A 16499-nucleotide genomic window follows, 5' to 3' on the forward strand; every position below is an offset into this window, starting at 1 on the left:
AAATAAAAATGAACAAAGGCTCAGAGAGCTATTCGACAAGAGTAAGTGTACTGACATATGTATAATGGGGGATATCTGAGACAGAAAAGAGCAGAAAAAAATAATGGCCGAAAACTTCCCAAATTTGATGAAAAACATTATTCTACACATCTGAGAATCCCAATGAACTCAATGATAAACAGAGAGATCCATACCAACACATCATAATCAAAATCAAAATGCTGAAAGACGAAGAGAATATCCTGAAAGCAGCAAGAAAAAAACAAATCACATACAATGGAACACTAATAAGAATAGTTGATTTCTCATCAGAAACAATAAAGGCAGAATACAGTGGAAAGACATATTCAAAGTGCTGGGGAAAAAAACTGTCAACCAAGAATTCAAAACCCAACAAAACTATCTTTCGAAAAGATAAAATAAAAACATTCCCAGATACACAAAAACTGAGAGAATTTGTTGGTGGCAGGCCCATCTTACAAAAAATACTAAAGGAAGTTCTTCAGGCTGAAAGCAAGTGACACCAAACAGTAATTCGAATTTACAGAACAAAACAAATAGTGCTAGTAAAGATAATTATGTTAGGTAATTACAAAAAGACAGGACACTTGCATATTTTCCTTTCTTCTAACAGATTTTAAAAGCCAGCTTACATAAAACAACACATATATAATTGTATTATTGGGGCTATAACATATAGAAATGTAACATATTCAACAATAACAACAAAAGGAAGTACATGGGAGCAAACTTAGAGTACAGCAAGGAAATGACACTGGGTGATAACAAATCCACAGGAACAAATAAAGAGAGTAAGAAATAAGAATAAATTCAAATATTAATGTAATAAGCTCTATAAATATAAATATTTGCTCTCTCTACTTCTCTGAGCTTCTTTAAAATACATAAAGTTATATAAATAATTATGACAATGTAACAATCTACTCTTGGGTTTGTAACACATAGTTGTATTATGTATTATAATAATAGCAAATACAAAGAAGAGGAAATAGATCTATATAGGAGAAACATCTCTGTATCACACTAGAATTTAGTTAGTATAAACTGGGAGTATATTCTGGTAAGTTAAGATAAATTTTATAAGCCCTACAGGAACCATTAATAATATAACTTTAAAAATTAGCTAGGACTTCCCTGGTGGCACAGTGGTTAAGAATCCGCCTGCCAGGCTTCCCTGGTGGCACAGTGGTTGAGAGTCCACCCACCAATGCAGGGGACACAGGTTCGTGCCCTGGTCTGGGAAGATCCCACATGCCGCGAAGCAGCTGGGCCCGTGAGCCATGGCCGCTGGGCCTTCGCATCCGGAGCCCGTGCTCCACAGTGGGAGAGGCCAAAACAGTGAGAGGCCCACGTACCAAAAAAAAAAAAAGAATCCGCCTGCCAATGCAGGGGACACAGGTTCGAGCCCTGGTCCGGGAAGATACCACATGCCACAGAGAAACTAAGCCCATGTGCCACAACTAATGAGCCTGCAAGCCACAACTACTGAAGCCCACATGCCACAACTACTGAAGCCCGCGCAGCTAGAGCCCATGCTCCGCAACAAGAGAAGCCACCGCAATGAGAAGCCCACACACCACAACAAAGAGTAGCCGCTGCTCGCCGCAACTAGGGAAAGCCCACATGCAGCAACAAAGACCCAATGCAGCCAAAAATAAAATAAATAAAAATAAATTAATTAATTTAAAAAAAATAAAAAGTAAAAGATAAAAATTAGCTAGAAAATTATTAAAGAAATTAAAATACTGGAAAATATTCACTTAATGCAATAAAAAGCAGTAAAGGATGAACAGAAGAACAAAAGAGTCATGAGGCATATGGAAAAGAAAAAGTAAACCAGCAAGTGTAAATCCAATGTTTAATCCATTCACATTTAATGTAATTATTGATAACAATCACATCAAAGGCAAAGACTGTCAGTCTGGAATTAAGAAATAAAAAAGATACAACTATAAGCTATTTACAAGAGATACACTTCGGCTTCAAAAACATAAATAGGTTGAAAGTAAAGGGATGAAAAAAGATGCAACATTCAAGCAGCAACCATAAGAACTGGAAAGTCCACACAGACATAAGATAAAATAGACTTTAAAACAAAAAAAATATGTTGCTAGAATTAAAGACGGACAACAGCAAAAAGGTCAATTCACCAGGAATATATAACAATTATAAACATAAATGCACTTAATATCAAAGTCTCAAAATATATGAAACAATTCTGACAGAAAAGGGAAAAACAGACAAACAATAATAATGGGAGCCTTCAATACCCTACTTTCAAAAATGGAGAAAACTAGCAGAAGATCAACAAGGATCAGAAGACTTGGACACTATAAACCCACGAGAACTAAGAAACATGTATAGAACACACCACCTAACAACAGCAGAATGCACATTCTTCTCAAGCGCAAACCATACATTCTACAGGATAAACATTATGGTAGGACATAAAACATGCCTCAGTAAAATTTAAAAGCACAAAAATCCTATAAAGTATATTAGGAAATAGTTTAGATGAATTTAAACAAAAACACAACAAGCCAAAGCTTAAGGCACACAGCTAAAGTAGTGTTTAGAAATCTATCAATGTAAATACCTACATTAAAAAGAAAAATCTCAAATCAATAACATAACATTTAGGGAAATGTAAACCAAAACCACAAGATACCACTTCACAGCCACCAGAATGGCTATAATCAAAAAGACAGAAAAACAAGTGTTGTTGAGGGTGTGGAGAAACTGGAACCCTGATAATGCTGGTGGGAATGTAATATGGTGCATATTATTTGGAAAACAGTTTAGCAGTTATTCAAAATGTTAAACACTGTTACCATGAATGAGAAATTCCCACTCCTAGATATATACCAAAGAGAAATAAAAATAACAAATACACAAATCTGTACGTGAATGTTCATAACAGCATTATTCATAAGAGTCAAAAAGTGGAAAAAAACCCAAGTGTCCATCAACTGATGAATAATAGGTAAACAATATGTGACATATCCATACTATGGACTATTATTTGGCAATAAAGAGGAATGAGTACCAATATACACTATAACATGGATAAATCTTGAAAACGTACTCAGTAAAAGAAGCCAGCCACAAAAGATCTCATATTGTATGATTTCACACACATGAAAACGTCCAGGATAGGCACCTCCAACCTCAGCTGACTTCTCAGAACTACCTGCCAATCCATCTGCTTATCCTTGGTCAGCTCCATCCCCTATTCACTTCAACATAAATTCTAAGCCTTCACCAAGCCACTCTCCTCAAATCCCTTAACCCACCTCCACAACTCTCAACCTCCCTCAGCAGACAATCTTGCTTTCTACCTCAAAACTAATCTCTCAGTTTCCTCTCTGTAAACTTGTATTTGTTCTTATGCTCATTTAATTCCCTTTTCCCTTCAAGTCACAGAAAGGAATACAGAAACAAACTGACTCTAGTATCAGACTCCTCCAGGTAATTCAGTTCTAAACACTGTCATGAAGAATGCAATGAAAATCAAATGGTTCATCTAATAAAAGATCTGAGGATCTATAAATACATCTAATCCAAAGTTAACATTATTGCAGGAGTTTAAAAGTAAAAAATTAGGCACAGCAAGATATTTTTAACAAGCTAGTCATAAGGACACTTAATATCTCCTTCTCTACGTACCTGGTGAATGTTTGAGAGTCCCTGGCACAGTGTCAGGAGATACCCTCAACATTCTGAGATCTGAAGAGTGATACTCCAACTCTCTAGTTGGCTCATGAGGAACAAATGGAGGCAATACAGATGCAAAAGACTGATTAATGTCCATATTAGAAGGACATACCTATGAAAAGAGATAAAAAATGAAGAAAATAAGATTAATTTTAGACTTTATCTACTAAAAAATAACCTCATTTTTATGAAAATGAATGCTAAGCAGTTATACCAGTTCCTCAAGATCATATTCTCAACCCTCCTGAATTCATATATAGGTCATATCTTGTTTGGTTAATTCCAGGAAGGCTCTACAAATTATTTGAGGGTTTGGAAGTCTACCTGTATAGAATATTACAGATAGGAGACCTAGAAGTGTTCTATTACTCAGAAGTTTGCTACTTAACATAGTATGATCTGAACTACGGTAATATTCTTGACAAGCTCAAGGACTTTTTTTTTAAGAAGGAGAGGTATGTTAGGGAAAGGAAAGAGGAAAGGAGGGAAGAGAGAACAGAAATATTTTCAAGAAATCCACAAATGTTTAGAAGAAAACTAAACGCATCAAAGAACTGTATCTGTGATCAGTTACCAAAAAACGTAAGTTCTCAAATTTTTTGAAACAAAAGTAGTGGGAAATATAAACTGATGAAGTAAAGGTTAAGTGCTGAAAAAGAAATTCCTGAAGTTTCATGACATTCCAGCAAGTCCTTGTTAAAAAAGAAATCAGAGGGGACTTCCCTGGCGGTCCAGTGGTTAAGACTTCCCCTTCCAATGCAGGGGGTATGGGTTTGATCCCTGGTTAGGGAGCTAAGATCCCACATGCCTCATAGCCAAAAAAAACAAAACATAAAACAGAAGCAATATTGTAACAAATTCAACAGACTTTAAAAATGGTCCATATCAAAAAAATATCTTAAAAAAAAAGAAATTAGAAACTATTAGTACTGATGTTGGTACATAAACATTACACAACTTTTCACCAAATTCACAGTATACTCTCATATAAAAACAACATACCACTTTTATTTTCCTAAAAAGTTATTCCAGTGCTGCCCTCTCAGGAGGGAGTCTAAAAATGTACATAAGCATGAATTTTTCTATCCTCTTTTATGAAGGGTTTTTCAGTGTGTAGTAACAAACGTTCTTAAGAAGCTGGCAGAATGTGGAAATAAATAATTCTACTTCTACTGCCCATATAGTTTCTCTAGACCCATGGTTCTCAAATGGGGAAGATTTTGCACTCCCCCACCTCCCCCCACCAAGGAACATGTGGCAATACCTGGAGACATTTTTTGCTGTCATAACTTTAGTGGGGGTAATGTTACTGGCATCTAGTAAGTAGAGGCCAGGGATGATGCTAAACATCCTAAAATACACAGAACAGCCCCCCACAACAAAGAATTATCCAATCCCAAAGCAATAATGTAGAGGAACCCTGCTCTAAATATAGCACAAAGTTCTCAGTTTTCAATTATTCTACTGCCAAAGGAGACATGCAGCTCATTAACAGCATGGGTTTGAACTGCACTGGTTCACTTATACGTGGATTTTTTTTTTCAGTAGTAAATACTACAGTACTACACACGATCCAAGATTGGTTGAATCTGTGGATGTGGAAGAACCATGAATATGGTGGAATCGGGGATACAGGGGGCCAACTGTGGATTTTCAACTTCGCAGAGGGTCAGTGCCCCTAATTCCCACATTGTTCACAGTCAACTGTATATATCACATATATGATAGATAAATACTTGTGTGTGCTCATGCATGCACTGTGTTTAATAGAAGTTTTCCCCTAAAGCTTCCAAACGTAGGGAAAAAAATTTCTATTCCAACCTTGACTTCGATAACATTTCAAAGCTTCGGAATATATAGATTATTAGAGCAGTTAATAAAAAAGAAAATGCAGAATGAAAAAGGTAAGATGTAGTTATTTAAGAGATTAACAGATGTTTATCACTAAAAATTAAAGGAGTCAGGAGGGAAAAAATCAAGATTGGTTTATCTCCTCGTTTTTATCAATAATGAACACAGAATCAAAGACAATGAAGAAACCAAGAAATGCTAACTCTATAAGAACTGAGAAAATCTGTAAGTCACTCTGATTTTAGGGAAAAAATGAGTTATTCTGATCTAAGCAAGGTGAATTTGAGATGTTGGGACTATTCACAGGAAAATTTCATGCAAGATAGAATATGGGTCTACCTAGGAGAAATAATACTAGGGTCTTAAAATAGAGATGATAACCATCCACACAGAGAAAAGCATTTAAACCTTGAGAGGAAACAAATTCTTTGGGATGGAGGGGGAACCAACAAAATAAACACGAAAGAAATCTAAGGAGTCAACCTTAAATAATATTTAAGAGTTATGTGGCCAAAATAAAGGATACTAAAACAGTATTTTATTATAGACACTAAAAGAATGTAATATGCTGCTGCCAGGAACAAGGAGAGAGAAGGAACAGAATAACGAATTAGAGTAGGAAAGCCCTGGTAAGAGTCTAATGGTCTAGTTTCAGTAAAGGGAACTAACAGCCAGTCACTAACCATGTAAGTGCTACATTCCTTACACCCCATTTAACATAACAATATTTGAGGTTGATTATTATTGTTCCTATTCTTTATGTAGACAAGGAAGGAGAGTGATCCTCCAAAATCATTTTCCCAAGGCACAAGGCTAACAAAGTAACTGAACAGGATTTTGACTCCAATTCTCCACAGTCTCTTCATAGCCCCAACCTACATCATACATAAGTGGATACCCAAATAATCATTTAGAGAATGACGGATACGTATCAAAGTGAGGCAAACAAGTATGAATGCCTCTTTTGAGACACAGATGAGAATAAGGAAGAAACCGAAGAGTAGGCAAACCCCCTGAGAGCAAGCTGGGCCATGCAGGAAGATTATCACCACGTCTGGCTCATTGTTTCCCTCATATTAGCATTAGATAACTCCCAGATCATAGAAGGGAGCTAAGAGTGAAAGACAATATAGAGAACAGCATCCTCCTTGGACTAAAACCCTACAGTTAAGGGCAAATAAAATTTGAAATTGTGTCAGAGTTAATCTCAGCACATCACTGTTAATTGAATATACATCTTCATGTCTTTAAATATATATATATATATATATATATATATACATATATATATATATATCTTTTTTTTTTTTTTGGCGGTACTTGGGCCTCTCACTGTTGTGGCCTCTCCCGTTGCGGAGCACAGGCTCCGGACACGCAGGCTCAGCGGCCATGGCTCACGGGCCCAGCCGCTCCACGGCATGTGGGATCTTCCCGGACCGGGGCATGAACCCGTGTCCCCTGCATCGGCAGGCGGACTCTCAACCACTGCGCCACAAGGGAAGCCCTTTAAATATATTTTATCTACATGAAAAGTTGACATAAATTACAAAAGTAGCACTATCGAAAAAATTAGAAACTCTCAGTTTAAATATAATTAACACTGCTGTATGTTATATATGAAAGTTGTTAAAAGTAAATCCTAAGAGTTTTCATCACCAGGAAAAAAATATTTTTTCTATTTCTTTAATTTTGTATCCATATGAGACGATGGATGTTCACTAACTTTACTGAGGTCATCATTTCATGATGTATGTAAGTCAAGTTATTACGCTGCATCCCTTAAACTTATACTGTGTTGTATGTCAATTATACCTCAATAAAACTGGAAGAAAAAGGAAAAAAGAAACTCTAAGTTTAAAATTGATATTTTGTTTCTCATTCTTATTAAAACTAACTTTGACCTTCACTCTTGCCAAAATGATGCAAAATCTTGGCTTTGGTTTCACTGAAGAACAGTTTATGGTATAGTGGTTAAGTATATTGACAAGGTTAGTTTAACCCCCTAAATATCAATTGTAAAATGGGGATGATAATAATCCCCAACAATCCTCCCTGATAGGATTGACCAAAGGCCTAAATGAACTGAGGCATGTAAGTAAATCTCTTAGCATATTATTTGAGCACAGTGTGTTAGCTATCATTTTCATCCCCATCGTTATCAAATTGAAAATTAGAATTAAACAATTGTCTAGAATGTTGAAGAAAATAAAACTAACCTAACAGTTCTCTATATTAAAATTTTTAAATAAATTCAATAAATTGTAAATAAAAGGAAAAATTCATCACAATATCTTTGTTCAGTTTCTCTTTTCAACTACCTGAACCTAAAGGTCAAAATATAATTGCAGGGACTTCCCTGGTGGTCCAGCGGTTGAAACTCTGTGCTCTCAATACAGGGCCCAGGGTTCGATCCCTGGTCAGGGAACTAGATCCCACATGCTGCAACTAAGAAATAAATAAATAAATAAATATTTTTAAATATAATTGTAACTCAAACTAGCAGCTTTCCAATGACACACTAATCTTATACATGGGAAAATAGGAAAAGGAAAGTAACATTAAGTATGCCACATATATGACCTAACTGTCTTTAATGACTAACAGAATGTAAGGGTATATTATCAGGAAGTGGGATCCAGATTGGAGCTGACAGTATCAGACAAAACCGGATGGGCAATGGGACCAGAGAAACATTAAAGCCAAAAGATCCAAGGATCCAGGTAAATGAAGCCTTGTATATAAAAGAAAATTGTGACTTCAAGATACCTCTGAAGTTAAAATCTTTCAGGGGTTTCTAAACAAATACTTGAATATGTCAGGGCCTATACACCAAGGTCTGTACATTGAAGGCCAGAGGGGGAAAAAAGCACAACTGAATATCTCCATGAATGAGTCTAATCTTAACACCATCCCAAAGGTTCTTGCTGGCACAATTTGGAAGAGTTAAGATGCCTCAAGATGAAAGGCCTGCAAGCTCCAAAGGATGGGCTTTTCCAAAACACCACAGAAGTCACTAAGTCTCATGGTCTACGAAGCCCAAATATTTCTTTTATGCCAACCTCTAACAAATTAATGCAGCATATTCCTGGATATCAGATGAAAACCAGATTACACATCACAATTTGGTATTAGAGGATATAAACGGCCCTATACTTTCATCCCCATTTTTCAACTAAAATATTTCTTTCCCTACCGCATAAGAAATGTCAAACAGAAAAACTTACAGGCTCTTCAAAACTGCTCTCTTCCTTACATGGTAGCTGTACAGTAGACTGCCAGTGCAGGGAGCTGTCACAAATCTCTAGATTATCAAGCAAATTTTCTAAACCTGCTAGCTTAATGCACTCACCAGTCAAGTCACCTTGGCCACATATCTGGGAAACAGTAAAGAGTAAAAGTAAAAACAAATAACAATACCATTTTCTGAAACAATACTGGAAAAGACCATGTCTCTCCCCAACAATCATTTTATTGTCTCACCTCTCTTTGTAGTTCAACAACTCTTTTCCTGCATACAACATCATTTTCATCTAGGCTACAGCATTCATTATCATCATCCAGAGTATAGATGTCAGATTCAGCCTTCCCCTGCAGGCCCTCTACAAAATAGGAGTCATTTTGCATAATTGTATAGACAGTAAAACTGGACTTGGCTCCCACAGGCGGAGGAATTTCACCTTGGTCTATATCAGCTTTCAGCAATGTCTCTTGGCCAACTGCAATTAATGACGCATCACTGATCACTGGCAAAGCACCTTGTGACTTTGCATCACATGCCACCAAGTTTGCTGAAAAGCTGCTTCCTAAAGCTGCAGATGGACTTTCAGTGACGTTACTAGAGTTTCCATTCTTACCCAAAATACAGTTTGAGGAATCTGCAACTTCTTCAAAGGTGTGCTGCTTTAAATCTTGTAAAACCAAAGAATCTGAAGTCCATACTTTCATTGGATAAATAATGTCTGAAGATCCTAACTTCTCTGCAAGGTCAAGAGCAGAAACAGACTTTATCTTCCCAATGGGAAGAAATGGTTCATGGTTTGTATCATACTGAAATAAAGCTGACTGTGTCTTGCCAAGACCAACAGCTTGTCTGAGAGATTTTTCACTTAAAGAAGATGACGACTTAAGCTCTGGACTAAGAGAGAGTGGCTTAATGAATATTTCCTGAGGAGCACTGGGGAGTGATTTTAAATTGGGATGCCAGTACAGGGAGCTATCACCATTATCTTTTTTATACGACAATGGTTTTGAAGCTGCTGATTCAAACACCCCAGGAGTAGATTGATAGCGTGGGTGATTAAGTTTATCAAAGAAAAAGTTTTCATCATAATTTAATAGGGAAAGATCTGGATTTTTTGGTTCATTTTCTTGGCTGTCATTTGTTAAAGATTTATTGATGTCAGTTTGGATTTCATTTACTGTACTTTCTTTCTCAGAAGGTTCAATAGAGGCAATAACTGCCTGAAAGGCTACATTTTCAGTAGCATCAACATTTTTCCCACCAAAAGCAGAAGGTGGCTTTTGGTTTCTTTCTTCTTGAAAATACAGCTGTTCTGATGTCTCATCTGAGTTGGATTTAATAGTCTGAAGACGACCACCAAAAACCTCCATCTTAGAGGTATCATGCCCCGTGGAGAGTATATGTGCTTCTGACACTTCTACAGAATTATCAGTACCTACAACATTCTCAATATATTGTATTTCTGCAGATCTGGGACGCACCTCTGAAAATACTAAAGTATTTCTATTCTCCGTTAGTTCAAAACATTGAGATAATTCTTTCCCCAGATCTTCTTCATTTCTTTTATAACTCTCCAAAGAATCCATCTTTTGTTTCATCTCATTCTCAGCAGGAGCCCTTAAATAAACACTCTCAAAATAATGACTATCAGCTGTCAAGGGAACCTCTCTTCCTCCTCTTTCCAACAAACAATGCAAAAAACAATGTGGCATTTTACTATAAAAACGAGGAGCAACTTCATGTGGAAAAGAAACACAGTCCTTACTGATTAGACATTTTTCTGGATGGTGTGAAGCTCCCTGTTCGCTCCATGGCATATCTGAAAAAGGGGCACTAAAATTGTCACTTTCCTTAGGAATTTTATTTTTATCAATTGTGTCAGATGAATCTGAATAAGAATCACGGTCCTTACTGGTTAAATATTTTTCTAACTGTTGTAAAGATTCCTGTTTCCCATATTGCACATATGAACAAGAAGCATCAAAACTGTCACTTCCTTTAGGAGTTATGTATTCATCATTTGTATCAGATGCAGTTGAAAAAGAAACTTGATCTTTATCAGCTAAATTGGTTTCTGGCTCCTGTATAACTTCTTGTGTCTTCCATGACATATATGAATAAAGAGCATCATAACTATCAGAGTCTTTGGGGGTTTTCAGATCCTCAAGTGTATCAGGTGAAACAGTTTCTTCTTTAGTCCCTCGTTCAAGAGTTAATAAGCACTGAGACTCAATAGCTGTACTACCTATAAGTGGGTGCTGAGATACACTAAAGCAACTGTTAACTAAGTTTGAAGCTACTTCCGAGGCTGCCTGGAATAAAGCTTCACTAACTTCCGACGGTCGAGAAAACCATTCGGTGTCTTCAGACTTACCAGGAATTCCCCTGAAAATATACAGTTAAAAATAAATAAATAACACATTAAAAACATTTATTTTTTAAAATACTAACATGAAAAAATACAAAACTGATATGTCACTGAAATCGAGGTTATTTGAAAGTATACTGAAAAACAAAGTCCTAATTTCAAATTCCTTTAGGGTGGCTAATGACTGAACAAAGCAAATTTTTTTAAAACAGAAGGTAAACTACCATCCTATGACCCTGATATTTTCTCAGGCTTCCCTCAAAACAATATTGCCCCCAAGTGATTCTTTAAATGAAAATATCAAACTTTACTATTTAAAATGTGTAGTTTATCACCTACCATAATTTAATATTCATTTAACCTGCATTAATTCTTCTATTTATTATGCTCTTGAAAACCAATTAAGTAAGCTACTCCCCAAACAAAACAGTAACCTAATCATTGGTTGACTATTGTGTATAGAACACTTTTCATAAAAGTAATTTTAAAGTAATACATAGGACAGGGCAGAGGTTTTTCTTCTGTAAACATTTATACTTTTTAATTTAAGGCATCTTTTTTATTTCTAAAAGAAGAAAACATATTCTTGGATAATTCCAAATATGCTTTGGAGAATTCCAGACTTGTCTCTCATTATGACTAAAGGGCATTAATTTGGAGTAACTGTTAATTTCAATGTGTCTATTAGAAAAATCGTGTTAGTTCATATTCGCACCTCCTTCGAAGGAGAGATAGCTAGGTTCATTCAATATTGGCTGACAAAAATGACAGTGCCAAACAAGCTAGTGACCATGAAATGGATGCTTTTTACAGAATGGGTGTGGGCTTATGAGTAGCAAAAGGGGAGATTTAGAAGGAAGAAAATTAGTGTGCCTTCTAAATTAAAATATGCCTAATATACTAGAATACATTAGAAATTATTTTTAAAGAAACTGAAGTCCCCTGGCTCATTTTTACACATATTACTATGCCAAATTAACATGTATCATGCCTTAATTTAGGGCCTTGTTATCTTCAGAGTGTGTACTGAGAATATCTAGCTCCCAACCCAAAGTCTCACCTGATGTCATTAATATTAGTAACAACTTAGAAGAAAAGAAAGAGTAGAAAGGTTACATGCAAACAGAAAAATAAATCATCCTACCTCAGAGGTGCAAAATCTAGTTCACTTTGGTGAAACAAGGAATCAGGCCCAAACTCTTGATCTTTTGTCAAACATGTCAGCAAAGGCAAATCAGGAGAAGCGAAATTGTCTTGTATGACTGCAAAGTTTCAAATATAAAGATGTTGGGAATGCTGAAAATTAATTGTTTAGCTTATATAGTATTTTAAAGAACCTAAATATGCTGCCATCTGGAAGTTTCTACAAGCATTAGTATGATAATATAACAGCAGCAGCAGCAAATACCATTTATTAATAGCCTGACAAGATCCAGGCACTTAACATATAATATTTTATTTAATCCTCATAACAACCTTGAAGAATAGGTATTTTTATACCCATCTTATAGATGAGGAAACATGATCATAAATCTTAAAGAATACTAAGTAATTTGTCCACATTCAAATAGCTTAAGTGCCAGAGTGCGATCTGAACCTAAACACTCTACTTTTTAGCAAATGCTCCTAACCATTATGAGTGTTTCTTCCTATCTTACATCAAAGTGTGGTCCACAGGCTCCCAGGCATCCCTAAGACACTCTCAGAAGATGCCTGGGGTCAAAATTATATTCAAAGTAATATTAACATATCATTTGCCTTATTCACTCTCATTCTCTCATAAGGACACACTGGAATTTTCCAGAAGCTACATTACCTATGATAAAGCAACATCCTGAATGCAGAAGCAGATTATCAGAACCCACCTGTATTCTATTAAGTCAGACATTACGGTTTTTTCTTTTTTAAGTAAAACAACGCTAGTCTTCCAAACATTTTTGGTTTGGAAAATAGTTATTTTTCTAAAAAATTAGATAATTTATGTTAACAGGCAATGGAGTTGTTACTTTTTAATGAGTTGATAAATATTTTTTAAATTTCTCAGTTTTAATAATTTCTAATATGGGAAAATATCAATAATCCACATCAACAAAAGCTCTCAGTAATTTTAAAGTGTGTCAAGGAAATCCTGTGAACAAGAAGTTTGAGAACTGCTCATTTAAAGGAAAAAAAATTCTTCTGAAATGCTGAATGCCACCTTAAATAAGGTTTATTATAATGTCCTTAAATATGTACAACTAGGTATAAACTTCTTATTCCTTATAGTATTTCTACAACTATAAAACAAAAAATTAAACATTAATAGAAACAAAACTATAAAAAACTAACAGCATTCTATTTCATATTAATTTAAATAGATTGGTGATGTTTTGTTAAAACTGAATTGTTCTTTCAATATGAAGGTAATACTGTTGCTACAGTATACTTTCTTGATTTCAGAATGCCTATAATAATACTGCATACCTTCCCTATCATAACTGTCACACTCTTGTTTTAATCTTTGGTCTGTCTGCTTCCCACCTAGATTATCAACTCCGTGTCTGCATTATTCACAGCTGTACCCTCAGTGCCTAGCAAAGTACCAACTACACTTAGTAGGCACTCAAAATACAATTATTTATTTACTGAATGGATTAATTAAAAATAAGAACCTGAAAGATAACGATAACCTTTACCACCAAGGACTAATTGGTATGGTTCCTCTTTGGCTACAGACTCAGTCTTAAACCTTCATAACAGAAATCTTTACCCCTCTAAGAATCATGAAGATTTTTTAACAAAGACCCCACATTTCCTCACATTTGGGCAACTGCTGATGGCCTGGATCACTCTTTTTTGAGATACCTAACTGTTCTGGCACGAGTCATCATCATGACATTTGCCATTGGTGAGATACACCCTACAATGACTGGATTCAAGCATAACAAAAAAGCAATGATGAAATTTCCTCTGGCCATCAGATCCTGGGATCTGATCTAATAATTAAAATGTTCTACTTTATCTATAGTAAATGAGAAGCTGGAGTTATAAAACTTTACATTAGAAAATACTTTAGAAGCCATGTAGCACAATCTCCAACCCAATGCTGAAACTATTCTATTAGAGAACTTTGCTTGACATTTTGCTATGACATAATGCTCACTTTTTTTTTGTTATATAGCCTTTCCAGTATTAAATGGCTCTATTAGAAAGTTCTTTCTTGTATCAAGTTGAAAACAGCCTCCCTATAAGCTATGTAGTCTCATTTTAACCTTTAGACTAGGAATTAGCAAACATTTTCTATAAAAGGTCAGCTAGTAAATATTTTAGGCTTTGTTGATCACACATGGTATCTCTATCCTATATATTTCTTTTGTTTTTACAATCCTTTAAAAATGCTAAAACCTTTTCTAGCTCAAAAAATCAGGCCTTAGCCTATGGCTAGTAGTTTGCAGACTCCTGCTCTAAACCACTATCCAACTCATCCCATGGTACTATTATTTTCCTTTTACTGTATTGTCTTCCCAAAAGAGGACGGAGCTTTCATCTATATACCCCTAGCGTCCAACACACAATAGGCACTTAGATATTTGTTAAATAGATGAATAAATGAAAAATACGTTGCTTCCTCTTTAGCATGACAGCCCTTCAAATACCTGATCATAGTAAAGTCTTCCCTTTCATCTACTATCATAGTAATCTCCTCCCACAAGGGAACTCTAATGTTAACATCTTTCTTAAAATATAAAACTAAAATTGACTTTGATGATCTACATCACTGAATATATTGGCACTAGTATTTTTACTTGGATAGTATTTGCTTGTATTTGAAAGGAACTTGTTGAATTAATTCCTAATTCTTGCTCCTCTACAAAACTCTGATAAGACAACTCCATGGTTGAATCCCACTCCCTTGACAAAAGTTAACTGTAAAATATGTGGTTGTTGCATTTTCTTCAATTTTTGAAAGTAAAAATCTGAAGAAAATGGAAGGAAAAAGCAAAGAATATTTGTCTGAATTATGATTTAGGCATGAAAAAATTGAAATTACCATATTGGCTAAGCATTCTTATATGTGTGCAACAATCCAAGGTAGTGATAATACAACTCTACCTCCTACCTTGATGATTTGAAAAGTACTTAAAGTTCATCTTTTGTAAGAGCTAATAAATCAGTTCCATATTAAACAGAGGAAAGCAGGAAGCGCTACCTCAGACAAGTCATTTAACCTCTTTATCTCAATGTTTGGGTCTGAAAACTTAGGATAATAATATATGTCTTAACTAATTTTAAGAATCTAATGAGCTTAAGCATGAACATGTTTTTTGTTTGTTTTTTAAACATAATGGAGCCTCCACTGCTGAGAGAAGTAGTCAAAGGATAATATATGGTTTACCCCAAGAAAAACTCCACAAATTCAGGACTAAGGAGGCATACCCACTAGAGGAAGTTACCACCTTTTTGCCTTCTGAGAGCAACAGGGATAGATAAAATGAGGAGCAACTACACATTTAAATATAACTAGACCAGCTGGCCAGTGTGGAAAACCAGAAATAAGCTACTACTTTTGAGTACAGTTCTACAGAGCTCCTCAGCTCAAGAAAGGATTTAGACACAAGATTTGCAGTCCCCCATAAGTATTTTACAAATGTGAGGTATTACTACTAGTTAAAAATAAAGAGGCATTACCTAGCAATGGAGAACATAAGAGATCTCTGTTCGACTCCTTTACTTGATTTTCTGATTGGGTCAATATACCTTCCTCCAGAGAGGGGAAGTCTGTCACTTCAGTCCCTTTCTCTCTCACATTAAACCTGGTCTGGGTTGTATCCAAGGTGTGGGAAGAGTCCATTTCTTGAGGAAGATAATGCCAAGATTCTGTTCTCTAAAACAATAATTTTGAAGGAAAATATGCTAAATCATTAACTGAGTTACCATATATATTAACATTTAGATTAAAACGTCCATTCACGTAGCATACAGCTTCCTATTTCACAACATTCCCATCAAAATTTGTAAAAAGTAAAGCTGTTCTTTCTGTGTTTTTCACAATATTAATAACATTTTTGATCTTTTCCCATTATTACCCATCTTTTAACGTGTTGAATCACTGGCATTTCTGCTATTCTTTAATAGTTACTTCTCATCATTAAAACAATAAATTTGGTTCTTCATGATGAAATCTTACAATTTGATAATAATAAAACTGAAAAAAAGATTCCAAACCTAAAGCTACAATATTCTCTACATGTGACCACTTTACTGAATTCTTACTTGCTATACTAGTTTCTAGCGGACTTCTCGGTGCAAAACATCATATGGTTC

At 35.3% G+C, this 16499-nt stretch overlaps 1 protein-coding gene across 1 annotated transcript in view; it reads right to left on the reverse strand.

Annotated features, from left to right (window-relative positions):
- ALMS1 (ALMS1 centrosome and basal body associated protein) overlaps positions 1 to 16499 on the reverse strand; it is a gene marked incomplete at both ends in the record, with an annotated part of 241255 nt that overhangs the window by 189901 nt on the left and 34855 nt on the right. The window contains 7 exons of the mRNA XM_079720378.1: positions 3688 to 3847; positions 8811 to 8960; positions 9067 to 9185; positions 9441 to 9716; positions 10887 to 11212; positions 12340 to 12457; positions 15864 to 16059. Coding sequence (XP_079576504.1) covers positions 3688 to 3847; positions 8811 to 8960; positions 9067 to 9185; positions 9441 to 9716; positions 10887 to 11212; positions 12340 to 12457; positions 15864 to 16059 — 1345 coding nt within the window. The remainder of the gene's footprint in view (positions 1 to 3687; positions 3848 to 8810; positions 8961 to 9066; positions 9186 to 9440; positions 9717 to 10886; positions 11213 to 12339; positions 12458 to 15863; positions 16060 to 16499) is intronic.

Source organism: Hyperoodon ampullatus (assembly GCF_949752795.1).
Source record: "Hyperoodon ampullatus genome assembly, chromosome: 15".
In the NCBI taxonomy this organism is placed as follows: domain Eukaryota; kingdom Metazoa; phylum Chordata; class Mammalia; order Artiodactyla; family Ziphiidae; genus Hyperoodon; species Hyperoodon ampullatus.